Here is a 26434-nt window from a genome sequence, read left to right as displayed (position 1 = left end):
CTAAACAACCAGTGGGGCCCCTTGATGATCAAAATTCAAAAGGAGCGCTTAAAGATGATAAAGTCATTGCGGAGAAACTAAATGGATTCTTTGCTTCAGTCTTCACGGCTGAGGATGTTAGGGAGATTCCCAAACCTGAGCTGGCTTTTGTAGGTGACAAATCTGAGGAACTGTCACAGATTGAAGTGTCACTAGAGGAGGTTTTGGAATTAATTGATAAACTCAACATTAACAAGTCACCGGGACCAGATGGCATTCACCCAAGAGTTCTGAAAGAACTCAAATGTGAAATTGCGGAACTATTAACTAAGGTTTGTAACCTGTCCTTTAAATCGGCTTCGGTACCCAATGACTGGAAGTTAGCTAATGTAACGCCAATATTTAAAAAGGGCTCTAGGGGTGATCCCGGCAATTACAGACCGGTAAGTCTAACGTCGGTACCGGGCAAATTAGTTGAAACAATAGTAAAGAATAAAATTGTCAGACACATAGAAAAACATTAACTCTTGAGCAATAGTCAACATGGTTTCTGTAAAGGGAAATCGTGTCTTAATAATCTATTAGAGTTCTTTGAAGGGGTCAACAAACATGTGGACAAGGGGGATCCGGTGGACATAGTGTACTTAGATTTCCAGAAAGCCTTTGACAAGGTCCCTCACCAAAGGCTCTTACGTAAATTAAGCTGTCATGGGATAAAAGGAAAGGTCCTTTCATGGATTGAGAACTGGTTAAAGGACAGGGAACAAAGGGTAGGAATTAATGGTAAATTCTCAGAATGGAGAGGGGTAACTAGTGGTGTTCCCCAAGGGTCAGTCCTAGGACCAATCCTATTCAATTTATTCATAAATGATCTGGAGAAAGGGGTAAACAGTGAGGTGGCAAAGTTTGCAGATGATACTAAACTACTCAAGATAGTTAAGACCAAAGCAGATTGTGAAGAACTTCAAAAAGATCTCACAAAACTAAGTGATTGGGCAACAAAATGGCAAATGAAATTTAATGTGGATAAATGTAAAGTAATGCACATTGGAAAAAATAACCCCAACTATACATACAACATGATGGGGGCTAATTTAGCTACAACGAGTCAGGAAAAAGATCTTGGAGTTATCGTGGATAGTTCTCTGAAGATGTCCACGCAGTGTGCAGAGGCGGTCAAAAAAGCAAACAGGATGTTAGGAATCATTAAAAAGGGGACAGAGAATAAGACTGAGAATATAGTATTGCCCTTATATAAATCCATGGTACGCCCACATCTCGAATACTGTGTACAGATGTGGTCTCCTCACCTCAAAAAAGATATTCTAGCACTAGAAAAGGTTCAGAAAAGAGCAACTAAAATGATTAGGGGTTTAGAGAGGGTCCCATATGAGGAAAGATTAAAGAGGCTAGGACTCTTCAGTTTGGAAAAGAGAAGACTAAGGGGGGACATGATAGAGGTATATAAAATCATGAGTGATGTTGAGAAAGTGGATAAGGAAAAGTTATTTACTTATTCCCATAATACAAGAACTAGGGGTCACCAAATGAAATTAATAGGCAGCAGGTTTAAAACAAATAAAAGGAAGTTCTTCTTCACGCAGCGCACAGTCAACTTGTGGAACTCCTTACCTGAGGAGGTTGTGAAGGCTAGGACTATAACAATGTTTAAAAGGGGACTGGATAAATTCATGGTAGCTAAGTCCATAAATGGCTATTAGCCAGGATGGGTAAGAATGGTGTCCCTAGCCTCTGTTCGTCAGAGGATGGAGATGGATGGCAGGAGAGAGATCACTTGATCATTGCCTGTTAGGTTCACTCCCTCAGGGGCACCTGGCATTGGCCACTGTCGGTAGACAGATACTGGGCTAGATGGACCTTTGGTCTGACCCGGTACGGCCTTTCTTATGTTCTTATGTTCTTAAGTCAGGCCCCTGTCAGGACAGGAGGCTAAACTGTTCTGAAATAAGCCCCCAGAGACAACAGAGACTGTGGGAGTTTCTCTCACCAACCTCCTTGCAGGCCTATGATGAAAAGGGCTCAGTAGACTGTAACTCTGGCCCTAGGGGCTACGTGGAGGGTCACAGTGAGCCACTGAGGCTAGCATAAACCACCTAGAAGCACAGAACTCAGAGCTCTGCCACAACACATACGGCCAAATCCTCAGCTGGTGTAAACCAGCATAGCTCCACTGAAGTCAATGGAGCTAGACCAAGTTACATTAGCCAATGATCTTGCCCATACGCGGCAATATGGATGCAACCATCACAATTCAGAGCATCAGTTGGTCTCTCTCAAATAACAAATATAGTTAGTTATGCCTCACCACTGTTGATTGTAAGGTAAAAGTTGGTTGTGTTAGTATCCTGACCTTAGTGGAATGGACACAAACTTAGTTTTAATTAATGTTTTTCCCCTGTTTCACATTTTTCTTCACTCCAGTGGAAATGTGCTTTATGCAGTTTATATAGCAATCAAAAATGGTAAGCAACTTTTAAAAATCTTTAATCTAAAATAATGTTATAAAGTGTGGGGGGGTGGATATTGTAGTGGGATGCTGCAATTCCATTCATCCCAGCATGCCACACCACTGCTCTTTGGGCAGCAATCACAGGACCTAGACATCAAGCTGTGGAAGAGATGCTTCCAAGCTGCAGCAGCTGGCTCTTTGGCAAATGGCACAGGCGGTTGTACTGGTGGCTTTGGCATTGCCTCTGGGTCTGTCACATGGTTAGGCTGTCTGAGTTGTCTTGTCCTTTTTTTAAAATTGCATTTCCTTTTGGTGCACCTTTGAGTGTGAAAAATCCATATGCCTCTACCCGCAAATATAGGCCTCGTATTGTTCGTGCCTCTGCACAAACCCTATTAAGATAAAACAGGTTTATTTGTCATTGCCCAAACTCTGTATATGTCTGAAACAAATCAAGCTGCGTTCTGGGGCCACATCTCTCACCTACCCAGAGAATCACGAATAAAATGCGACCTCGGTCTTGTCTAGTTTAAGCCTGACTCCCGTCTTTTAAGATGCGGTATTGCAATAGATTTCTTTGCCATTTGAATATAATTAGCTCTTAAGAATAGCTGCCTAATCTAGAGATTCCCTTGGTTTTTGCCATTCTCAAAGGCTTTTCCTGCATTCATTTTTTTTGGGGGGGAAGCAGGGGGTAATGCCCCATCATTGCCCTACCACTGATGGAGCTTTATTGATGGTAGCAACTGCAGGAGCTCTGGTATCAAGAGGGCACAACCACTTCTAGCCCCATGATGTCTAGGACCTGCTCTGAGAGGATACAATGGAATGAACACCTGTTCCCTGTCTACTCTAGCTCTCCCACTGTTGAAACCACTGCAGTGGGCGGGGGGCTGCCTCTGGGATGGTGCAACAATGGGAGTTTCCCCTCCCCCGTGAAACAAAACCTAGCACAGACACAACCAAAACCTGCACGCTTGGAGGCAATTAAGGGACGTGAGGTCCGCATGGAGATGCGGGACCACTCTGCTGACTCATTTGGCAGCCAGACAAGGAGGGTCTCATTAGCTCCAACTCAAGAGGATAAAAGGTGGAGAGTCTCAATGTCAAGAGAGGGGCTATTGAGTCTTGTACAGTAAACCCTAGAACCAGGCAGCTTGGGAGGAAGCTCAGGCTGAGGTTTGTGTCTTTGGGACACTAACGCAGGCTGGGAGCTCTGTCCAGTCCCAGGTGGCTTAAGAGCGCCAAGGATTTAGCATGCTGAGTTTGCACCATTTAAACAGCACAGATGGAGACCTTGGAGCAATGATTTTAAATACTAGGAGGGGAGCGAGAGAAGGGGAGCAGGATGAGTTCTGCTAGGACCTTAAGAGTGAAGAAAAATCTAAATATAGAATTTGGAAAGCAAAATCGGGTGGATTTGGAGATGTTCTTCAATGGCAAATACTTGGTGGATGATTTGGCAAACAAATAATCACCAAAGGCTTGATCCAAAGCCCATTGAAGTCAATAAGAATATTTTCATTGATTTCAGTGGCCTTTGGCTCTGGCCCCAACAGCTGTACTCCCTGCTGTCTCCCTTAAGTCACAAAACAAGCATGTGACCTAAAATGAAGGCAGCCATAATGCCATAACAAAAAATTGCACCCTCTGGGTCTACTGGGATGACCACCATCAGGTTCTCAATAGCCTTCACCCTGGACAAATTGGTGGTGGTGCATGGAAGGAAGCCAGGAAGGAAATCTATTAGGAAAAGATGCAATTCAAAGAAAAAAAAGTGCAACTGTGACTTTCAAATTTGTTAGGGGTAATTTTCAAGGGCTGTGGAACAAGGTCATGGCCTGTCTTGTGTGCTGGTGCGAGGGAGCGGAGAGGGCATGAGACATCCTATTACTCCCTTGCCCCAGTACCCGGTCTTCACCGCTTCCTGCAAGAGGGTGAAATCAGGTTCTGCAGAGTAACTGTGTCCCCTTGTTGTCCAGGAGAGTGGTGAATGAACAGAGCTTCCCGGCTTCCCTAATGTTTGATCCACCACTGGTCTTCCATTCTCTGAAAAGTGAGGACTTCCTGGGCCATGTATTTGCAATGGCTGCTCTCCAAACAGCGGGGTTGGCTAAAAGTGAGTGGTTTTAGCAAAAGCCCATAGGTCAGTTGAAACACGGGGTTAATGACTCAGATTATGCCCACCCAGGGTATGTCTAAACTGCATACTAACCCTGGGCTCTGACTCAGGTCTGAACTCAGGGTCCCCATCCCCTTCCATCCACACACAAATCAGGCTGACTCAGGTCAGAAAGCACTCAGGACCTGGGTCCTAGGACCCTACTGATGGGATAAGTCAGAGCCCAAGTCCCACTGTGACTCAGGTTTAAGCCCTGTCACTTTGCAGTGTAGACACAGCTCAAACCACAGACCTGAGTCAGAAGATTGGTGTAGTGCAGTACGGACGCATTAGCGTGGCTGTGAGAACTGGGTCCAGGGATTGTAAACCCAGGTGTACAGTTCACTGTGGATGCTCCTGGTCAGGCTTGGAAATGTTGCGTCAACAAGCTCAGGTCTCAGGCTGACAATGAGTGTAGACATACTCGTGCTGCCCTTGTCCTAGGTGCAGCACTCCCACCGAAGTCAGTAGTCGCTGTAATAAGTGGAGTGAGTGCAAAAATAGTGCTCGATGAGTGTTTGTTGCAATTGACTTTGGAATGAATAATTTACACTCCTGAACTGCCTCAGATGTGTAGCCACATGAGTTTTTACACTTCTTTCAGCTAAATCAGAGAAAAATGTAGCACTCTGGAACATCATGTGGAGCTGTCTATTTGCCCATTTCTCCCTGGGTCCACAAACCAAGTAAGTGGTGGTGTGTCTTTCACACATGTACGGTCGTTGTTATGCACACAAAATTCTGTCTCTGGAATGAGCTGGTGTGAATAGTGTTCCCCTTGGGATGAAAATGCAGACACGAGGGAGCCTGGAAGAAGGAGGGTCTTGTGTTTAAGGCAGTGGACTGGGTGTCAGGAGGTCTGGATTCAATTCCTGGCTATCCCACAGACTTCCTGTGGGACCTTGAACAATACCGCTACTCTTTATTTCTAAAATGGGGATAATGCATCCCTAGATCACAGGAGTACTGTGAGGAGTCATTCATTAGCATTTGTGACATGTAAGATACTACAGGGATGCAGGCCAGAGAAATAACTAGCTAGGTAGCTCGCTCACCCATAATGAAGTCCACGCCCTATTACCAAATCACTGCCAGATATTTTGATTCTGGTTTAGTCTCCTTCCAAAGCAGAGCAGTCCTTGACTTCACTTTTATAAGGTCCCTTTTCTACCTTGAGTGTAGAGATGTGTGAAAATGTCGTTGTTCAGAATTTTGCATTCATGCATTTGCCATTTCCTTTTGCGCAGGCTTTTGCACCTCCTCGCTTTTGGCAGCATTTGAAACGAGGCATATTAGCCTCGTAAACATGCAAACTTGACAATGATCTTGTTTCAAGGTGAACACCGTCTTTGCTTGAGACAAATGGGGCTAGTTTTGCTCAGAAATATTTCTGCTCCCAACCAAGCCCATTTTCATTGAGATATTGCCCATCTTTCTAAGAAAAAATTGCACACCTTTTCCAGAAAATGGGCTTGTTTGTGAGCTCATAATGCAATGCACATTTTTTTTTAATTTTAAGTAACTTTGTATTTTATCACTAATCATTTGTACATCTCAAACGGGAAGACTCCCATGAATAATAAAGGCAGGGCAATGTATGGCTAACGGTATGGATAATACTCTCCATTTTCTTAATGAGCAATAATCTTCATATAATAATTAACCTAATGATAGGAGTTACATATAGAAGTTTAAACAGTCTTCTTTTTTTGAAGTGTTTCCCAGCAAGTGTGAGGGAGCACAACAAAATGGAAATTGTTTATATAAAATGTGTTGCAGTGTAACACATACTGGACATGTTGTATTGCTGGGCAACTTTTATTTTGTGATTGTAACCATCCTAACTAGGATATAGCGGTGGGGGTTTTGCATCAAGTCAATATTTTGCATTTCTTCACAATGAATATGTTGAATAAACTGTTTGAACCCTGCCATTACAGTAAAACATTGTGAGTACCCTCTCTGTGAAAGTCAGTATTGTGTGCAGTAAAGAAATGACCAGGAAATGAATTCTGGGTTGCTCATAGCAGATACAGAAACAGACACATGTCTTGTATGTGCATATTGTATGTTTAGATTAAACAATGGAAGCATGCAGTAAAAGTGCAGATATGGAAACCTTATCGAAGCCCAAACCCCAAGCTCAGGTGTGTATAAATCGAAGGACGGAAGTTAGGTCATGAGCTCGACTGCCCTGTCATGGACAGTTATGTTGAGGTTAAATGCATGGATCTTACAAAGGGCCGCAGTTTCTGCTTTCCTATGTGTTTTACCAAAGTGATGGTACTGACAGGTGGTGTCAGGGCATATTACATTTCACATTTCTTCTTTCTCTAAAGCAGTAAGAGGGAAAGATGCATGACACAGGCAAGTTGAGACATTGTGAGAAGCCGAGAATTGAGAATCCCAGAGGATATATTATTGTTCTGCCCCATCCACTCAGCCTGGGACACTGAAAAGCTTTATGGGGACAGTCGCATATGGCCAAGGTTGTCGAAAGTAACTAGTGATATTGGGAACCGGGTTTTGGGTGCTCAGATTGAGAAACCTCAAAGGGGCCTGAATTTCAGAAGTTGGGTTCTCTGCAATGTCTGAAATGTAGGCCTCTTTATGTCATCTCAGGTGGGGTGCCCATCTCCTGAGGCAGCCAAAATCACAAGTCACTTTAGAAAATCTTGGCCACGGGCACCAAGAAATGGTCACGGCGAAGTGTTAGAGGAACAGAGGTGTTTGGAATTTTCTGCTACATAAGGACAACTGTATTTCCGCTCTGGAAGGAGAAATCTTTTCAGAGGGTTCTGTCTTGCACCAAGCAATAGAGCCAGGAGTGAGTGGCAGTGGTTAAAGCAGGTCGGACTATGCCCTCCACCTTCTGTGGGGACTGCATTGTCTTGTGGTGACAGGACACAGCCAAGAAAAGAAAATGGGAACAAGACAAGCTTCTTCCCAGTGTCTATTGATAATGCTGAAATTCATCCTAGGCTCTTGATATAAAACCAGCTAACAGTAGAAATGCGAGGAGCCTTTCAGAGAAAGTTTGAAATGCCTGGCGCAATTTCCTGCAATTTTACGTGTCAGGACATTTCAGGAGAGAGTGATTTTTCATGAAATCCAGACCCTCCTTTAGAGAAGAGCCCATAGACAGGGGGCTCCTAGCAAGGATCTCTCTCTCCCTACTGGCAGAGAGCTGGATACCCCAGAAACTCTTCAACCGCACAATGGCTCCCACTTCAAATTGTGCTGCCTGGTGGTAAAGCCTCACCTCACCAGCCAAGGAAGAGGAGGAGCAGCACTCCCACAAGCTGAGGTGAGGGAGGGGAAGTCGTCCCTCTGGCTTTAGCAGGGAGGTACACTCGCCCATACTTGACTTCCACAGGCATTGATTACAGGGCAGATCAGCTGGGGAATGAGGAGTGGGCCAGTGATGGGCAGGGAAAGGGATCTGAAGGAAACAAGGTGCTTTGGGTAGGAATATGCTGCTGCAGGAGAGTGAAGAGGGAGGAAAAACCTGCAAGCCAACAGGGCACAGCTTGTCTGTCTGTCCATCTGGGGCAGAGAACCAGCTGGCACTTTGTTATCACTATTTAACATTCCTATTGTGTGAGCACCTCAAGGCGCACCCAGGTTCAACCCCATTTTCTTCTGTCTGTCCATTGGAGGGCAGAGAACAATGGGAAAGATCTATTAGAAAGGTCTATCTGGGAAAGATCATTAGAGGGTCACATCCCTGTCTGTCTCTGGGAGAGAAATGGTGGGACATGGTTCCCTGTGTGGAAAGAACTTCCCTGCCTGTCTGTGAACTTGTGGGAGCTAGCTGGGCACGTACGTGTCTGTCTGAGGACAGGAGCTGGTGGGACACTGTGTCTGTCTGTCTCTCTGAGGACAGAAGCTGCTGGGGCACTCTGTGTCTGTCTGTCTGTCTGTCTGAGGACAGGAGCTGGTGGGGCACTCTGTGTCTGTCTGTCTGTCTGAGGACAGGAGCTGGTGGGGCACTCAGTATCTGTCTGTCTGTCTGAGGACAGGAGCTGGTGGGACACTGTGTCTGTCTGTCTCTCTGAGGACAGAAGCTGTCGGGGCACTCTGTGTCTGACTGTCTGAGGACAGGAGCTGCTGGGGCACTCTGTGTCTGTCTGTCTCTCTGAGGACAGAAGCTGTCGGGGCACTGTGTCTCTGTCTGTCTGGGGACAGGAGCTGGTGGGGCACTCTGTGTCTGTCTGTCTGAGGATGGGAGCTGGTGGGGCACTCTGTGTCTGTCTGTCTGAGGACAGGAGCTGGCAGGACACTGTGTGTCTGTCTGTCTGGGTACTGGAGCTGGTGGGACACTCTGTGTCTGTCTGTCTGAGGACAGGAGCTGGCGGGACACTCTGTGTCTGTCTGTCTGTCTGAGGACGGGAGCTGGCGGGACACTCTGTGTCTGTCTGTCTGAGGACAGGAGCTGGCGGGGCACTCTGTGTCTGTCTGTCTGTCTGGGGACAGGAGCTGGCGGGGCACACTGTGTCTGTCTGTCTGTCCGAGGGGGGGAGCTGTCCAAGCGCTGGCCGGTCCCTTCCCCTCTCTCCTCGGGCCAAGCAGCCAGCGGGCCGGGGCGGGAGCCGGCCTGGCAGCTGTCCCTGGCGGGGGCTCGCCAGGCGGGCTGAGCCTGCAGCTGGCGGCCCGCAGGCTGGGCACAGGCCCGGGGGAGGAGAACAGCTCCGGGGAAGCTGGAATGAGGTCGGGGAAGGGCCGGGCGCTGCCAGCAGCGTGGGCCGGGGCTCGGGGGCCGGGCCCCGCTCCGCACCCAGCCCCGCAGGGGGAGCCCCCCCCCCAAGCCGGTGAGCGCGGGGGCTAAAGCTCCCAGGGTTATTTTGGGGGGGGGGTGAATCCTATTCGGGGAGCTGCAATCCTGGCCCATGTCCCAGCCCCTTGGGGATTGCAAAGAGCAGCTCCCCCCCCCTCTCCCCAATCCCCTGCAAATTAGGGCGAGCGACTGATTGCTGCAAGGGGGTGGGGGGGGGAGACGTGTAGATCATCCAACAGGCCCAGGTGGAAACCTCCTTCCCCAGCTTTGCAGCCAGGGATCGCCACCAGCAGCCCCTGCAACGGGGAGGCGGGGGGGGGGGCAGAAGGGAGAAGGGTCGGGGTGACCCCACCCGTCGGGTTAAAGGACCCGCCTGCGATAATACTGGCAGGTCGGGAGGGACCACGGCCATTGGGGAGACGGGACTGGATCACGGGCTACAAAAATCTCGGCCCAAGCTTTGCCCTTATCTTACCACTCACCCGCACTGCCCCGAGCTCGGCGGGCACCTGGGCAGGGCACGTGTGGTGCGGGGCCGCTCTGGACCTGGTCACGGGCCCGTCGGCCGGAGACACCGTTTACACCTGACTCCGCTCGGTGCCACTGACAAAGAAGCAGGAAGAAGCGACGAGCTAAACGCCGTAGCAGCAGTGAAATGAAATCGGTTTCCATAGCCAGAGCCAGGCTGTGTCTCCCCCTCCACCCCCGCCCCAGCTTTTGTCTTGGCCGTTACAGAGACCTGCAGAAAACTTCTGTGCAAATCGGCTTCAGTGAGGAGGGGTCGTGTCGGGCAGGGAATAGTTAAAACGTAGGAGAGACGCTCGAAATTCAGCCCTAAAAAGTGTGTTTGTGGTACCTCGGCGGGTGTGTTGTGGGGGAGGGGAACTGACACCTGCTGGCTTATGTCTTTTATTTTTTTAATTCATAAATCAGCTTCGCTGCCAAAGGAGGGACTTGGAGCTGTATTGATCTCGACTCTGTTTCATTTAGGGAAAGCCAGCTCCTCTCAACGTATCTTTCAATCTCTCTCTCTCTAGCCAGACATTTCGCCCTGGAGTCACCGCTCTTTTGACCCGAAAAGAAAAGCTGGGTTTGGAAAAACAAAACAAACAAACAAACCCTAAGATCTGCATTAATGTGGCTTCAGCAAAACCCTGGAATGAAAGTTGATTTAAAAAAAAAACAACCCAAACAAATGCATTAAACTCCGGCGTGGTTTAGATTAGATGGAAAGATCATCTTTAGCCGGGGACGGGAGAGACGATGTATCTGGGGCTTTGGGACACAGATTCGTTTGCGACCGGCCGGTTAAACGCTAACCCGGCTCTGCATTGTTCTGGCCTGAGTGAGGCAGGTCCCTCCATTAAAGCCCCCTTTAAAATGCGCAAGGGGACGAGCTGGATGTGGACAAGGGGCTGCTTTATACGGCCATTAAAAAACGAACCCGAAATCGGTGGCATCAGGGCCTCGTTTCTGCTCTTTATCAGTTGATTACTGGACCCAAACTAACGTGGCCGGGTGAAATTAACAGGGGGAAATTAACGCCAGGCGAGTGGACCGGGGGTGCATTTCACGGTACGTCTCAGGTAGGGGCACTTCCCCTGACATTGATGCAACTGCATTAGAGTTAATGGCAGCAGGCTGCTCCTCATTATTAATTGTCTTTGTGTTTGGATAAAGTGTGTAATCTTCTCCTCGCCCACCCCAGTAAAATAGGTTCGCTTTTCAATTAAGAACTGTCTTGAGCACAGCAGTCAATTTTCCTAATGAAGATGCATTATATTTTCACTTTATTTTTCTCTCTAAATAATGGGGAAATCCCACTTTTTCATTAGACATGATTACGGAGAAAGTACAACCCGGAGCGGGCGGGAGGGGGGGGGGAAAGCTGCCTAAACTGAATGTGGCCGTGGCGTTTGTTAAATGCCAGGCTTTTAAATCAATTGAAATTTTATAGCGCTAAGACGCCAGCTTGGGGTTCAAATATGGCCAGGCAGGCTCGCTTCCTTCAGATTAAAAACATTTTAAAAAAGCCGAGTCCATTCTTTAAAACGCACTTATCCGATAGAAAATAATGATTAAACCAACCGTAGTCGACTCTTAGCTGCAATGACGCGGGTAAACTTTTTACTCGGGCCAGTTCGCTTCCATTAAACCCGAGGCGGAGGCTTGCAAATGGACTTGCCCTTGGAGATAAAATGTGCAGCTTTTGGGGGACAAATCGCGCCGTTTAATCAGGCAGGGGAGCCGGACCGGACTGACAAGGAATTTCAAATAACAAAACAACTTGAAGCTGGTGGGATTGTTTAAAACGCTGGTTTCCCCCGTCCCCTCGGAGCAGAATCCCCAACGCTATTTTGGGAGGATTAAACACTGGTTTTTGGACAGTCGAAAAGAAATATTCCCTGAACTGAAAGAAGCGAGTTAAATTGTACATCATTTAACCCAAACAAACACAGAACGGGTTTAAAAAGTGGGCTGGTCCTTCCCGAATCTTTGGCAAAGTAAAAGGATTTCGTTTAGTAGATTTCCTGACCCTGTTATATTCGTTTTGATCTTTGCTAACGACACACACAAATCCGCCCCTTCCTTTTGCAGGTAAAATCATATTTCCAACGTGCCGTTTAAAACTAGGGCTATATTTGTCCAGGGTCTGTTCAGAGATGAATGTACAAAACCCATCAAGCGATAGCTGGAAGTGGGAGACAGAAAGAAGAGAACACGAGGGTTCATGTCTTAGTCGCAGGGTAACAACAGTTGGTTTCTGATCTTTTGCAAGTTTTCTGCATTGTGTGTGTGTGGGGGGAAGAGGGTGTAAATGAACATTTGTCTCTCCACCAGCCAGCGGCTAAAGAAGATCTGCACAGAATGGCCAAGAAGATTTTCGATTAAAACCTTATTCCAGCTCCACGGATTTACTTTATATCGATTCTTATAGAGATGGCTGCAACTGATGGGCTCTGATGAAAAGTCCAAAGGAAACCAAAGGAAAGGAAAAGTTATTCGCGGGTCTCACTAAAAAAAAAAGTTGTTTTGTTTTGTTTTCCCGTGTGCGGGGAATAAAGGCTGTAAAAGGCTAGGAAGGAAACACTCGTTTCAAGCTTCGCTGAGGGTTTATTTTCTTCTTTCTTACAACCCCCGGTTTCCCTCCCCTCCAAGCCGGCTCTGAAGTTTGCCAGCCCGCTAGATACTCGTGATTTTAACCTCAGGACGGCAAGCTGGAACCTGATTGCTACACAGAGCTGCTCATCCAGGCAACTCAGGCTAGGAGAGGAAACTGACGGGAACTGATAGTTAACGCAAGTGAACACACACACACACACACCCCTCACCCGCCGGCTCCCACGCGTCCCCCGGAGATGCACGGAACATTTCCACACTAGCCCGCACCCGACCCACACCCATCTCTCTTTTCGCCTCTTGGCCCAAAGACACTCATCCGGCACAACCCTCAGCAGCTCTCTCCGGGAACACGCGAGATCTTCTTTTTTGTTACGTTCACATTTGCGCTGCGAATTTATTTCTTGATTTCAGGGAGACTTTTCTAGCTTGGGCAAGGGTTCATATTCAGCCCTTCCTCGGGTGTAGCCCTTCTCTCCCTCCCGCTCACTGGATCACGTTTAGGAAATAGATGGTTGTAAAACGGGCAGCTTCCAAATTGCCAGATTTCTTCCCCCATCTCTTCCCCTCCCCCTCATACAAATTATGAAAGTTGGTTTAATCGAGGCTGAGATGGAGACTAATAAAAAACCCCGAAGGAGTGTCTGGAGCTCTGAGACCAAATGAAAAGGGAGCTCTTTTGACCATGGTAACATTTCCGAAAAGTGGCTCTTGGTATTTGTGAATGGCTGTTTAAATCACATCACCCCCCCCCCCCCCAAGAAAAATAAGTTTTTTAGGGGGGTCAGGAGAAGTGTTGGAAACCGCAGCTGAATTGCAGATAAACTGCGAAGGAAGTGCGGACTATTTTAGCTAGACACAAATCCGCTGAGGGAGAAGCGAAGTGAGTGGCATGCATTGCTCCCCGCATCCGACCAGCGATAGAAAGGTGGCAAATCATAAATCGGTGCGTTTTAAGGGGGCTTGCTTCAGCCTCCGATAATAAACTCCTTCTTTTTGTCATCATACACAAACCGAGCAGTTCAGCGCTATCCGCCGGCGGGGAAATAAATACAAACAGCAATAAACGCTTGCAAAACAGACAGCTGAGTAGGATGTGCAAAATAATGCCAAAGGAATCAGAAATAAATACGTAGAGAGCGAAAGAGAGAGAATGGCTGATACATCTATGCAGAGAGAGAGAGGCAATGAATGGCCATATAACGCAATTGGTATTGGAAGTCGAAGAACTTACTGAAAATCAGGAGTGAGGGCGCTTTTCATCCCAGAAGTAGATTTTTGGTTCTCAGAGGACAAAAGTTCTTATAGTTCGACACGCAGCGTCCACTGACTATCAATTTATCCCGAGCTAGACTGGGGTTCTGGGTCGGCCCCTGGTCTGAAATGGTTTCCAAATTGAAAAGAACAGATTGGAAAGTTTAAAAAAAAAAGATAATGAAACCGCACGTTCTTACAGATGGAGAACCAGTTTTTGCAACTTTCCCGTTAGCTGCAGGAAAACTGAAGCCAGGAGCTGCTGCAAAGTCGGTGCAGAATTCCTCCAGAAAGAAGGTTCCCCCTTTTTTTCCCCCTTTCAGATCCAATCTTTGCAAGAGCCATTCCAGCACATTGCTAAGCTAAAGGGAAATTCTCTTTGATAAAGCGCTGTTCCCAGCTTCTGGGTTTTAAAACCTAAATCTATATTCAAATCTGGCTGAAGGTGTGTTCTGGGATTTATGAAAGCCTCTTAAAGGGGTAAATTTACCAAACCGTGACAAAATCATCACAATCTTACTTTAGACATCTGAAGTGGATGAGAATTTTAAAGAGACCCTTGTTTATTTAAGTAACACCGTCCATTTCTGCCACTTTTATTGGCCGCGCGATTATTCCAAAGTTATTAGACTAGAGGGCACAGGAAAGGACTGAGAGCTCGTCTCATGCAGTCCCCTGGCTATGGGAATGGGAGCTTCCCTCATCCACACAAGATCTAAGCATGGTCAGTTTCAGGAGCTTTTGCTAGGTCGGATATTTACTACAAGCCCTGGGGCTTGGAATATAACGTAGTTCCAGAGCTTCCATCCCAGCCTGTAACTCGTTTCTGGGGCGCCGTATTTCATTGAACTGCATCTCCAAGGCCCCCACTTACGTACCCCATTCCCCTTTTCCTGCCCTCCCCCACTTTTAAATCTTGATTTCGACCCAGAAAAAAATTTCCTTCCGCCCCAGGATACAGGGGAAAGAATTATCTTTAGATTTCTTCCAAGGTTGTGAAATAGTGTGGGGACGAATGTGTGTGTGTGTGGGGGGGGGGGTTGAATTTCGATATTTATTATTGCTGCTCTGTTACATGAAAGTCTGAGGGGTGGGGTGGCGGTGCCTACCCCGGGATATTTACATCATTTCAGAGTTAAGTATTGTATGCACAGATCTGTATCTAGTAACTGGGGGGAGGGGTTACAAAGAGCCAGGACTCACCTCCCCCCCCCCTCAAAATAAATGTGTCAGGGCTCCTGAAAAGAGGGATGGTGGATCTATGCTTTGATTCTCTGGGGCAACACTGCTGGGTCCTCATCAAGCAGCTGCAACTTCAGTTCCGGGTTCCCTCGGCTGCGTCCCAGGCCGCAGAACTTCCCGAAAAGCAGCCCTGGAAGGGGGAGAAAAGCAGAGCAAAGGGCAGGGGCGATTGTTGTTGTTTTGCTTTGGTTTTTTCTTTTCTTTAATTCCCCCCCTCCCCCCCAAAAAAAATAAAGCTCCAGAAGCTGTGCTGCAAATTGCTGACTCGGCTGCAGTGAAATCATTCGTTAATTGCTGTCCGTCCCAAGGACAACCACGACCGCACATGCAGCCTAAGAAAGCGCCGCAAAGAGACGCATGAATTCCTCTAAAAGAACAGGAGTCCTTGTGGCACCTTAGAAACTAACACATTTATTTCAGCATGAGCTTTCGTGAGCTACAGCCCACTTCTTCGGATGCAGGAAAGCTCATGCTGCAATAAGTCTCCAAGGTGCCACAAGTATCCTGTTCTTTTTGCGGATACAGACTAACAGGGCTGCTACTCTGGAACCAACCATTAATTTCTCTAACTTCATTACCGCAGGTTGCCACATTCAAAGGCTCGAGCTGGGTTTATGTTATTTCCCCACCACCACCAGGTGCCGGGGGAGGCAGGGGCGCCGCTTTCTCGGTTGCTTTCTGTCCCCTGATGGCCGCGAGGTTTTTAAAAAGCCTGGTTTAAACGTGTGGCTTTGGCCGCGCTCCGCGCGGTGGGGGAAAAGTTAGGCAGCGATCGCCGTCCGATTGGGCATGAAGTCGCTGCAACGGGCATGCACAGCTCCTTGCTGCTGCCAGGAGATCGCGGACCTTTCGGAACGGCTCCGGATTTCGCTCGCCGCTAGGAACCGTACAACACCCCCCTCCCCTGCCGCATGCCCCTTAGTTGTATTAAAATATTTGCCTGTCCTACAGGGAGTGTAAATTCAACCCAGCTCTCCCCAGTTTGACTGCCTAGGTCAGATCTGTTGGATACACACACACACAGGGGTGGCTGAGGGCTCCTGTGCGCTGGCTATCCCATGCCCCCGGGTGATCTATTCTTGCAGCAATGCATTGCATCCTAAACTGGAAATCTAGCGGAGGGGCAGGGGGAGCCCGTTTTCTGTCTGCCCCTGTCCTAGCTCAGATCTGCTAAACATTCGTGTGTCTAGTAAGGCAGGTGTGTGTGTGGGGGGAGCCCCTGAAATAGTTTGTGCCGGCGCTTTCTCTGGCTCAGTTTCACTTTCTCGGAGACCTCAGCGTCTTCGTCTTGGACAGGCGATTTGCTTTTCATCCAAGAGTTTCTTGGCAGCTTTTGCTTTGTATCTCCCTGTGTTTACCCACTTTTTTCCCCTTTCCCATAATGTTTACGCTTATATTTTAATATCCTCATTTGTGTGAGTGAGTGAGTGTGTGTGAGTGAGTGTGTTGTGTGTGTGTGTTATCTTCCTCCTCTCCCCAGCAATAGGGTAACGTGATCGCTGCTGTCCATCAGGTTAATTGTACAATTAGTTCATATACCCCAGCCCGGGATGTATATTTTTGCGGCGAGCATCGTTTCTTTTATGTATATGCGGGTGTCATTTTTGGTCGCTGTTCTGTGTCGCCCGATTGTCCCCCCGGTGCAGCAGTGGCCTGTTTTCCTCCCCCTGTTGTGTGTTTTTATTATTCTCCCCCCTGGCTTAGATGTGTCAATCATTCTCCGCTTGCCATTGGTTGGAGAGTTTGCGTCAAAAAGTTGCCAGAGCGGCGCTTTCTCAGCAAAGCTCCCTGAGAGGGGTAGAGACCTCAGCTCCAACTCACTCGCCACTGGTATTAAAAAGCAAATCGCTTGGCCAGATCCTGCAACGGCCGATTTTGTAGGTAGCGAATCCACCCCCGCCCCCGGCCCCTCGCTCGCCCCTTTTTCGTTGACTTCTTGGGCCAGGTGGAGCCCGGATGCAAGCTCGCTAACCCACTGCTTTGTGATTTCTTTTGTAGGCGAACTCCTGGGCTTGAACTGGGCCAGGATCATTTGCTCCGTTTTTTGCCCTGCCCCCGGCACACGCCTCCCCGGACGCTTCCAGGTAAGTGAGAAGGGTTTTGCTTTTTTTTTTTAAAGAATTGGGGGTTTTTTTCGGCGCATGTAGACGTGACTCTGCTGTACCCCCCGAATCTCGCCTGTGAACCTGAGCTGCTCTATCCGGAGAGTTGACAATAAAATGCCTGCTTGCTTTTGGGGGAACGGGTGCGGGCGGGTTTCTCTTTGCACCGGGCAGTCACCCAGAGCGTCAGGACTCTCCTTGGATAGCATTTCGGGAAGGAAACGTGTCCCATTGTTGTTTTGATTTAGCCCGGTCATCTTTTCGCTGCCCCGGGGGGGTTTCGGGGAGAGGAGCGTGTTTAGAAACTGGCTCGCCCCCAGTTGAATTCATGTTCCTTTCCCCGAAAGGTCGAGCCTTTCCTCCGAATGAAAATGCAGGGACCAGATCAGCTAATTGAGGAGGCGGGTAGATACAGCCCCTCGACTTTCCCCTTCCCTTCCTTGATGCTGTTGTCTGTGGGACTCTCCTCCACAAGATCGAGCTTTTCCATGGGGTTGGGGGAACCCAAACAACCCTCATTGTTGTGGTTATTGGCCTCTTGACTCGAGCCGCGCTCTGGCGGCACATAGACTTTTAAAATAAAAAAAAAATAATTGGAATGAAATCCCCTCGCCTCGGCGGTTATTGATAAACAGATTTCTGCCTAAGACTCCCGATCGATGGACTAAGCAAAGGGAAAAGTCATTTTGCAAACATGGCTTTGACCAGAAAGGACTCGAGGCAACAAGAAAAGGGTGAGATGGAAAAAAAAAAGTGGAGGGGGGGCGACTCTTTAAAGCATCTTGGGGTGGGGAGAATAAATAAATAAATGGGAAGCTGCTTCTATCTGCTGTTTAAATGAATGGCAGGAATTGGATCGATTTCTAAAAGGGAGACGGATGGTTCGCAGCTTCATTGGGAAGGTGCTTTCAAAGAGGGTCCGTTTGCTTTATATACAGGACTCCGGCGTGTTTAGGTGGCAGACACTTTCCTTCTTCGAAAGCACCTTTCTTCGCTAAACTGGAGCTAATATACATACACCGCTTTAAACTTGTTCCCCTGTAGTGGAAGAAGGGAAGCCCAGTGCAAGTTTCTCCCCAGTGATCATCTCTTCCTTAGTCAGGCATTTGGGTCGACTTGTGTTTACATTCATGGCGACCCAAGCGGGTTTAAGGTGCAAATCAAATCAAATGTTTTTAAAAAGCGTGAGCCTGGAAGGATTTTGGCGGAGAGGGGTTTAGTATAATACGGTTGGTCAGTCCGTTCCTGGGTTGATCTCTGGTTTTAACCCTGCCTGTGGCTTTATTATATAGCAATGAAGGGCTGGGCTTTTAAAACTTTGTATTTTATTTTTTTAAGGAGAATTTTGAGGTTTTGGGATGATTTTAGCTATCCTGGTCAGGTCGAATGAAGAGCACAATTTGATCAGCCTTCTTAACCCACTGCTAACTTTGGAATACAAAAAAGTTCCCCTTCCTGTTAAAAGAGAGGGAGAGAGATTGTCACAAAAAATATTAAAAACCAGAAAGTGACTATGCACAAAAAAGGAGGTTCTCTCGGTTTTCATCCTTTAAATGATCCCCTCAAGTTCAGCCAAAGCCTAGTGGATTCCCCGAGGCCTAAAACTTTCCCTGCCAAACACCGGGCGTCTTGTTTTGATAAACAGTGTGTCAGTCTATATACGTTTTGTTTCATTGCCATCAGGCAGAAAATTAATCAGCGCACATGATCTGCAGAGCTGGGGCTGGCGGCCCGTAATTAGGGACCGTGTGCCACTCGGATTATCTCGTTAGTTTATCAAGAAAACATTTATTATAATTAATTCTTGGACGGGGTAATTATTATTGAGCGAGGGCAGAGCAACTGGTGGATTGGATCTTTGGGAGAGAGAAAAAGGTGACAGATTGCGCAGAATAGCCGTTAGATATAAAACTGCGAGCCTGCTACGAAGCAGGTCAGATCAGCCAACCCGCATGCAAGGGGCTTCGCTACTAAGCAGGTAGGACCTTAAACCAAAGTTTTCATTGTATTTCCGGGTTTGCAGGCAAGTGTGTTTTGTAAGCGCCTCGGGTTTATAGTGTATCCCTCAACTTTCAAAGTGAGGCAGTTTTTCTGCACTTAAAAAAAAAAGATAGAAAATCTCTCCCACAAAGGCTAAAACGAATTCACTTGAAAAAAGTTTGACACCAATGATGGAAGCTTTTAATCCTATTTCAGTAGGAAACTGGGCCTGGGGATGTCCCCTCCAAAAGTTGCATGTGGGCAAACATCAAAACAATACAAATAAGAGGGAATTTTTTTTTGTTCTGAGAATTTTAAAAATTTAAACTTAAATTCTTCCATTAGGATTTTTGTGACGCAGATGCGTGAATGAACAATGTGTGTATATTATACATGTATATGTGTGTCTCTCTCTCACACACACAAATATGCACACACAATATTCTTTTGAAAACAAATATCTTCTTATCCTATTTTTCTCCCTAATAGAAGAAGGATTTGCAAATTATTTACAATTAGGTTCAAGAGAAAATACAATAAGAAGTATCTGAATGTATTAATTAATTAATGCAATTCAGGAAAGTAAAAAAAAACCCAAACAAGTAAAATACTAATTAAAAACCTTCCTTAGCCTGGGGTTTGCGGTAACATGGGGACTGAAATAGAGGCAGGTGGCTTTGTTTATAACTTGGCTGAGATGTATTTATTTAATGAAATATCTACCTTTTAATATGGGGGGGGGAAACCCTGAAATGTCTCAAACGTTCACTTTGTTTGTGTGTGTGTGTGTGTGTGCGCGCGCGCATTAACTTTGAATTAAAGGAGACATATTTTTGTTACGCGAAAAATAAATTAACTCCCTTATCAAGGAGTTCATTAAAATAGCTGGCTGTGCAGGAACCAGGCTAAATATCACTATCCAAATCTTCTAGAGACTAGTACACTTGGAAATCCCTTACCCCTTGTCCGCCATTTTGAGGGGGAAAATGTAGCTTTCTCAAAGTTGCAAAGTCCTTAGCCCTGTCCAAGAGCAGGACAAGATTTTATTAAAGAAATGCGGCTGGTTTAATCTGTCAGGATGTGTTAATGTCACACTTTGCAATCCCGAAGCAGGGTGAAAAAGTAAATAGCTTTTGGGGGGAAGGCGGCTGCCATTCCAAATAGGTGTCAGAAGGGCTAGGGACACAACACCCAAAGGCACTTTGTGGCTGGAAAGTTAAAGGCTGACCCTACTTCTAGCATCACCTCTCTGTTTCTTAAGCCCACGAAGCTGCATACAGGCCAAATGCAAGAGTGGATTGCATGGGAACGTGCAGCTGCCTATAAACAGTCTTGCAACGGAAAGAAAATGCTGCTGCTGTTCAGTGTTACTCTTTTACTACCAGGGGAAATTTGGAAGCAAGTTTAGCCAGGTGATGGTTTCTGTTTGCAAGTTAAATGCTTGTTTGTTTAGCTTTAGCGCCATAAGCAAGAGTTTCTGAAAGCCTAATAAATCTCTTACTTACCTCTAAATCTAATTACCCAAAGTACTAATTAGGTGAAAAATGGCTGACAGAAATCACTTCAAACGTGGAATGATCGTGGTGGGACAGAAAAGTTTGCATCTTTCCCAGGTAGCATCTCAGATCTTAAATGCACCAGCATTTTGGGGTTCGTAGCAGTTGAATGTGGGGTAATTAAAAAGCCCAGCACCAGACCCAGGGAGAGATAGGTTTCTTGAATTGTTTCTTTGTTTCTCGCCAATGGGCTTTGTTATCAGCATTATTTATTTAGCCAGGGAGGTCTTTGTGTCTGCAAATGGCCCCAATCAAGTTTTGTTTGAGACAATTAGCTAGTGCCAGCCGACGAATCCTATGCAAATGCCCGAGGTAGCAATACAATGTGTGCATTTGAAGGCATGGGGGGGGGGGGGTTGTGCTCCTGCGAGGCGGGTTGTAATTACTGGACGGGGTGTCACTTTTTTTTTAAATGCATTTATCTAGTCAGTATCCTCCGGCCCAAAGTGCAGCTGGGGGGCTCGGTGTCTCAGAGCCTGTGGAGAGTCACACTCAGACAACCCAGCAGAGACAGAGGATCGACTCCAGACAGCTCGGTTAACCGACCCCTCCTTTTTTTTTTTAATTTCACTTTGCAGCCCCCTGATTTCAGCCAGCCCGCCGGGACCCCGAATCTCTGCGCCCCAGGGGAAGCAAGACCTCCCGGGCCTGTCCCCCGTCCCCGGAGTTTGGGCCAACCCCCCTCCCAGCACAACTTTAGCATGATGTCTTATCTCAAGCAACCACCTTACGCCGTCAACGGGCTGAGCCTGACAACCTCGGGCATGGACTTGCTCCATCCTTCCGTGGGATACCCGGGTAAGCGGCGCGCCCCGGCCTCTGCTGCCGAGGGACTCCCTTTACTGCGCTGGGGGCTGACTCCGGCCCCTGGGGAGCAGGGCTCGCCCCGGCCCCCGGCCGTGGGGACACTCCGTGGCCCCAGCCAGAGGCTCTGGGCCGGGGTCAGGGCAGCCTCCTGCCCGGCGAGGGCTGGGAAGGGGGAGGTGGGTAGCTTGGGGCAGGGGCGCGCTGGCTCCGTCCCTGGGCAATGCGCCCCTGCGCCTTCCCGCGCCGCGCGACCGTTCCCAGCTGGTGCTTGGGGCTGGGCGCGGGTCCCTGCCATGAGGGGCTCGGGGTGCTGCTGCTGCCGGGGGAGGCGGGGGGTGCTGTCCCCGGGGGGCGCTGCGCGGTGCCCGGCGGGGCTGAGGGGCTGCCACTAAGGGCCTCCGGCTGCTCTTTGCAGCGACCCCTCGGAAGCAGCGGCGGGAGCGCACCACCTTCACCCGGGCGCAGCTGGACGTGCTGGAGGCGCTGTTCGCCAAGACCCGCTACCCGGACATCTTCATGCGCGAGGAAGTAGCTCTGAAAATCAACCTGCCCGAGTCCAGGGTGCAGGTAAGGACCCATCCCCCTCCGCTCCCCCCGTTCACCCTGGCCAGGCACCCGCAGCGCTGGGAGCTTCCCGGGCCCGGCGCCCCAAGACACCCTCCATCAGCAGCCGCCTTCTTCCCTCCCTCAAGCGCCCCCCTGGCCGTCCTGCCTCCCACCCCCAGCCCCAGCCCTCCATCCCCTGGAATCCAAAGCCGACTCTCCCCCGCAGCCCGCCCCATGGATCGCAATGGCCAGAGGCAGGTTTTCTGGCCAGGAGCCGCCGCTGGGCCGGGAGAGTTCAGTTCCTTTGCCGCTGGCTGCGGAGGAACAAACGCCCTACAGGCCCAGCCAACCCTTGCGCCCCTGGAAGCTGCCGAAGGGACCCGATCTTTGCTCCCACTGGCCTGCAGTGAGAACCAGGGCAGGCCCCAGGGAACGTGCATTGGAAGCTCGGGGAGGAAACCTGCCTGGCGCGTACTGCCGCCAAGCGCAGGTCAGTGGCTTTGGCGCGGAGTCTGATTCCCCCTTTTTCGCCCTGCCTGAGCGGTGTCACGAAGAGACTCAAACCCAGGCCCAGCCTCTGCTGCCGGGGCCTCTCTGCCGCTTGGAAACAGCTCCCAGAGCCACTGACGGAGGCTCCAGAGACTCCACAGGCAACGGGGGCAGCTGCTAGGTCTTTCCTCCGCCTGCCCCGCCAACTAATTGGAGCGCAAGCGTCTGGGAGGCCGTAAGACTCCAGACAAGGGACCCCTCCTGCACCCATGCAAAGCCAGAGGGGTTTTGACGTCAGTGGATGAAGGCTACAGTGTGTGGGTGTGTGTGTGTGGGGGGGTGGACTGTAGCAGTGTCTCCAGCTGAGCCAAGGGGCAGCAGAAACCTGGGGCTCACACTCACTGAGGGCCTGGAGTGATGGTTAGGGAAGCGAATGGGGGAGGGGGGAATCTAGTGTTGCCGTCCTTACTCAGGCACAAATCCCAGGGAAGTCCCTTTGGCCGGATTAAGGACTGAGCTCTGACTGTTTGTTTGGTGCAAACCACTTTCAGGGTGTTTCATTAGCCCAGTCTTCTCGCGTCTCCCTCCCGCTCCCCACCTTGGTTTTAGGGTTTTTATCTGCGAGCAGCAGAGCCAGGTGTTTGAAACTTACCAAGGTCCCACTCCCACGGCTCCTGTTTTGCCCCTGACTCCACCGGTGCAGGAGCGATCCGCTGCAGGCTCGGGACCTAAACCGGAGTGAAAGGGTCTATGCTGCCCTCTCCGTGTCACTGGTCCCAGGGCACCTCTAGGGCCCAAAGGCCCATTGCAGTAAAGGGCAACACATCCTTAAATAGCCAGCAGCTGATCTTGGGCCTCTGCAACGCCCGGGGCAATCCAGTCTATTCGGGCAACAGACGCAACTAGCGCCAGCGAAGGTGCCACCCGCGAACCCAGCCGCGCTATCGTGTTAAAGGCCCCGGTTCTCCTTCGTCCTCTCCCCTGCCCCGGTAAACTGTCCGCCCACCAGGGCCAAGCCCCTAACTGGCAGCGAGCAGCGCCTGGGGGCCTGGCCGCGCCTCCCTGGGCGCGAGTGGCGGTGGAGTGTTGGGCTCAGCGGGCGGCAGCCCCCGGGGGGGGGGGCTGGGTTCCCCGTGGCGCGAATAATCCCCAAATCTCTGCAGGTCAGAGCCGCGCCACCGGGGGGGCCGGGCCGCCGGCGGGATCCCGGGAGCGGAGAATCCGGGGACACGCAGCGCCCCTGCGAACACGCCCCCCGCCCCGCTTTGTCTCCCTGTTTGCACCCGGGGTGAGGCGCCTTTGTTTCCAATTAACTGGCGGCCCTGGGGGGCCCGAGCAGATCGAGAGGGTTATTCCCCCCACCCCAGCTCTTATTCAACGCTTTGATTGGCTCATTTCTCCTTCTTCTGCCGCCCGATCCCAGCGCCTGGGACCCCTGTCAGCCCAGCCGCCGGGGGACTACCCCCCTGACCCCCCCCCCCCCCCCGCGGCCAGAGGCATTAGCGCCACTAACCCGCGGCTTCTCTCTCGCCTCCTCTCCCAGGTGTGGTTCAAAAACCGCCGGGCCAAGTGCCGCCAGCAGCAGCAGCAGCAGCAGAACGGCGGCCAGAGCAAAGCGCGGCCGGCCAAGAAGAAGAGCTCCCCGGCCCGCGAAGTGAGTTCGGAGAGCGGCACCAGCGGGCAGTTCACCCCGCCCTCCAGCACCTCCGTGCCGGCCATTTCCAGCAGCAGCGCCCCGGTGTCCATCTGGAGCCCGGCTTCCATCTCCCCCCTCTCAGACCCCCTGTCCACCTCCTCTTCTTGCATGCAGCGATCCTACCCCATGACCTACACCCAGGCTTCAGGCTACAGCCAAGGATACGCCGGCTCAACCTCCTACTTCGGGGGGATGGACTGTGGATCTTATTTGACCCCGATGCACCACCAGCTTCCTGGACCAGGGGCCACACTCAGCCCTATGGGCACCAATGCAGTCACCAGCCACCTCAACCAGTCCCCAGCTTCCCTCTCCACCCAGGGCTATGGAGCATCGAGCTTGGGCTTTAACTCAACCACCGATTGCTTGGATTATAAGGACCAAACCGCCTCCTGGAAGCTAAACTTCAATGCTGACTGCTTGGATTATAAAGACCAGACATCGTCGTGGAAGTTCCAGGTTTTGTGAAGGCCTGTAGGACCCCTTTGTGATAAGAATGAATATTCCTAATAAATAAATAATATTAAACATGCTGGGCTGAACATTCCAGTTTTAGTCAGGTCTTGGTTAAATTAAAGAGAAAAAAACGAAAAAAAAAAGAATCAATAAAAAAGAGACAGTTGGTGTAATCATACCTAGATTCACCTCCTGCCCAAAAGCTCTGGAAAGGAATAAAGAAGAAATGAAGGAAGAAGGCCTTAAAAGGACAGATCATCTACTGAGCAGAAGCAGACAGACCTACCTGTGTTCTTTATAGTTTTAGCCAACTGTTGGGTTTCTTTGTTTGAAAGGAATGGCAGATCATTCCACCTATGGGCCAGTTTTAAAAAGAAAGTCTAGGTTTGGTTGTGTTTTTTTTCCTTCTCCTTTCTTTTGTGTGTGTGTGTGTGTGTGTGTGTGTGTGTGTGTGTATGTGTGTGTGTGGAAAGATCCTTCACGCAGAGGTTTCCAGCGTGCTAGCCAACCCTTGGTTAAAAATCTTTGGAATGGACAGCATCTCTCGCTCGCTTTCTCTCTCTCAAGCTTATTCAACTGTTTCATGCCCAACTTGCTAGTTGGCACTGACAGACCTTGGTTCAGGGTTGTGTGGGTTGTGTGACTGATTGTCCTAGCTGCACTATTTTATTTAAAAATAAAAAGAAGAAGAACAAATGTTCATAAGGAGTCAATATGTAGTTTTTAAGAGACAATCAGTGTGTGTCTTATATAAATGGTACATCTGTGGTTTTTAATCTGTGCTAGACTTCAAAAACTGTGATCTCCTGTATTGTATGCAATTGTGAACTCCTCCCCAGCAGGGGTTCTGCTGTGATTTAAATAGGTTATAATTATAAGTGAAATTCAGAGCAACTGAGTTACCTAGTATCATCTTTTTTTAAAAAAACAACAACAAATAACTAAAAAGATCGCCTTTCACCAGAGGTGAACTGTACTGAAACTTTTTACAACAAACTGTCTCTGAATGAAAGAGAAGAAAAACACACAAGGACACTAAACTCATCTGTAGTAACTTACTGCTGGCCAAGCCGGCAGTAGAAATAAAACAGGACCTTGGTCAATTGCTCTGACCCGGATGAATTTACACGGAGAAATTCATTGTCGTTTATGCTTGCAGATGTTAATTGAGAAAAAAGATATATATGCATAAACCTTTTTTTCCCCTGGATTTGGCAGATATGTATAATTATATTAAAATGGTTCTAGCACAATTTATGGTTGTCTTCCATTTTAATTGTACAAGGTGAGTTAGGGAAAGTGGAAAAGTACCTCAAGACATCATACTTCAAAGGACTTCAGCAATAAAGGGGCTGGGGGTTACAAGGGAAATGCAACTATTACTCTGCTACACAGAACGGAGAGTGCCTCGTTTCTCTGGTGTTAGTCTGTAGCAGCAAAAACAACGAGGAGTCCTTGTGGCACCTTTGGAGACTAACACATTTATTTGGGCATAAGCTTTCCTGGGCTAAAACCCACTTCATCAAACGCATGGAGTGGAAAATCTCTCTGCGTTTAAGTCCGCCACAGGCTGATGGTTTTTCCTTTGGTACAAGTAGAAAATACAAGGGCTGATTTTTGTGTTAAAAAATGGTCAGTGGGCCACGTCAAGATTGGCTCAGCTAAAACGGAAGCAAAAAATCCTCAGCTATTTTCAGAGAGTGGAAAAGGGCTTTGTAGGCAGGACCCATATTCTAGGGGGGGGGGGGGATGCAGAGAGGGAGCGAGAAATGTCCTGTTTGGTTAAAGGGCTGTTTCTC

The 26434-nt window shown here is 48.9% G+C and overlaps 1 protein-coding gene across 4 annotated transcripts; it reads left to right on the top strand.

The window, feature by feature from the left end:
- Positions 1-16842: 16842 nt before the first annotated feature.
- OTX2 (orthodenticle homeobox 2) lies at positions 16843-25800 on the top strand. Of its 4 annotated transcripts, XM_045015737.1 has the most exons (5): positions 16843-16880; positions 17002-17087; positions 21220-21439; positions 21864-22015; positions 24027-25800. In XM_045015737.1, the coding sequence occupies exons 3-5, from the start codon at positions 21343-21345 to the stop codon at positions 24645-24647; spliced, it is 870 nt and encodes a 289-aa protein (XP_044871672.1). In that variant the 5' UTR covers positions 16843-16880; positions 17002-17087; positions 21220-21342; the 3' UTR covers positions 24648-25800. The 4 variants fall into 4 exon arrangements, with proteins under 4 accessions (XP_044871672.1, XP_044871671.1, XP_044871669.1 ...); XM_045015736.1 differs by lacking the exons at positions 16843-16880; positions 17002-17087 and adding an exon at positions 18942-19083; XM_045015734.1 differs by lacking the exons at positions 16843-16880; positions 17002-17087 and adding an exon at positions 20660-20698.
- Positions 25801-26434: the final 634 nt, after the last annotated feature.

Source organism: Mauremys mutica, chromosome 4 (assembly GCF_020497125.1).
Source record: "Mauremys mutica isolate MM-2020 ecotype Southern chromosome 4, ASM2049712v1, whole genome shotgun sequence".
Lineage (NCBI taxonomy): Eukaryota > Metazoa > Chordata > Testudines > Geoemydidae > Mauremys > Mauremys mutica.
The sequence above is the reverse complement of the archived record's forward strand: the minus strand, read 5'-3'. Positions and strand labels throughout refer to the sequence as shown.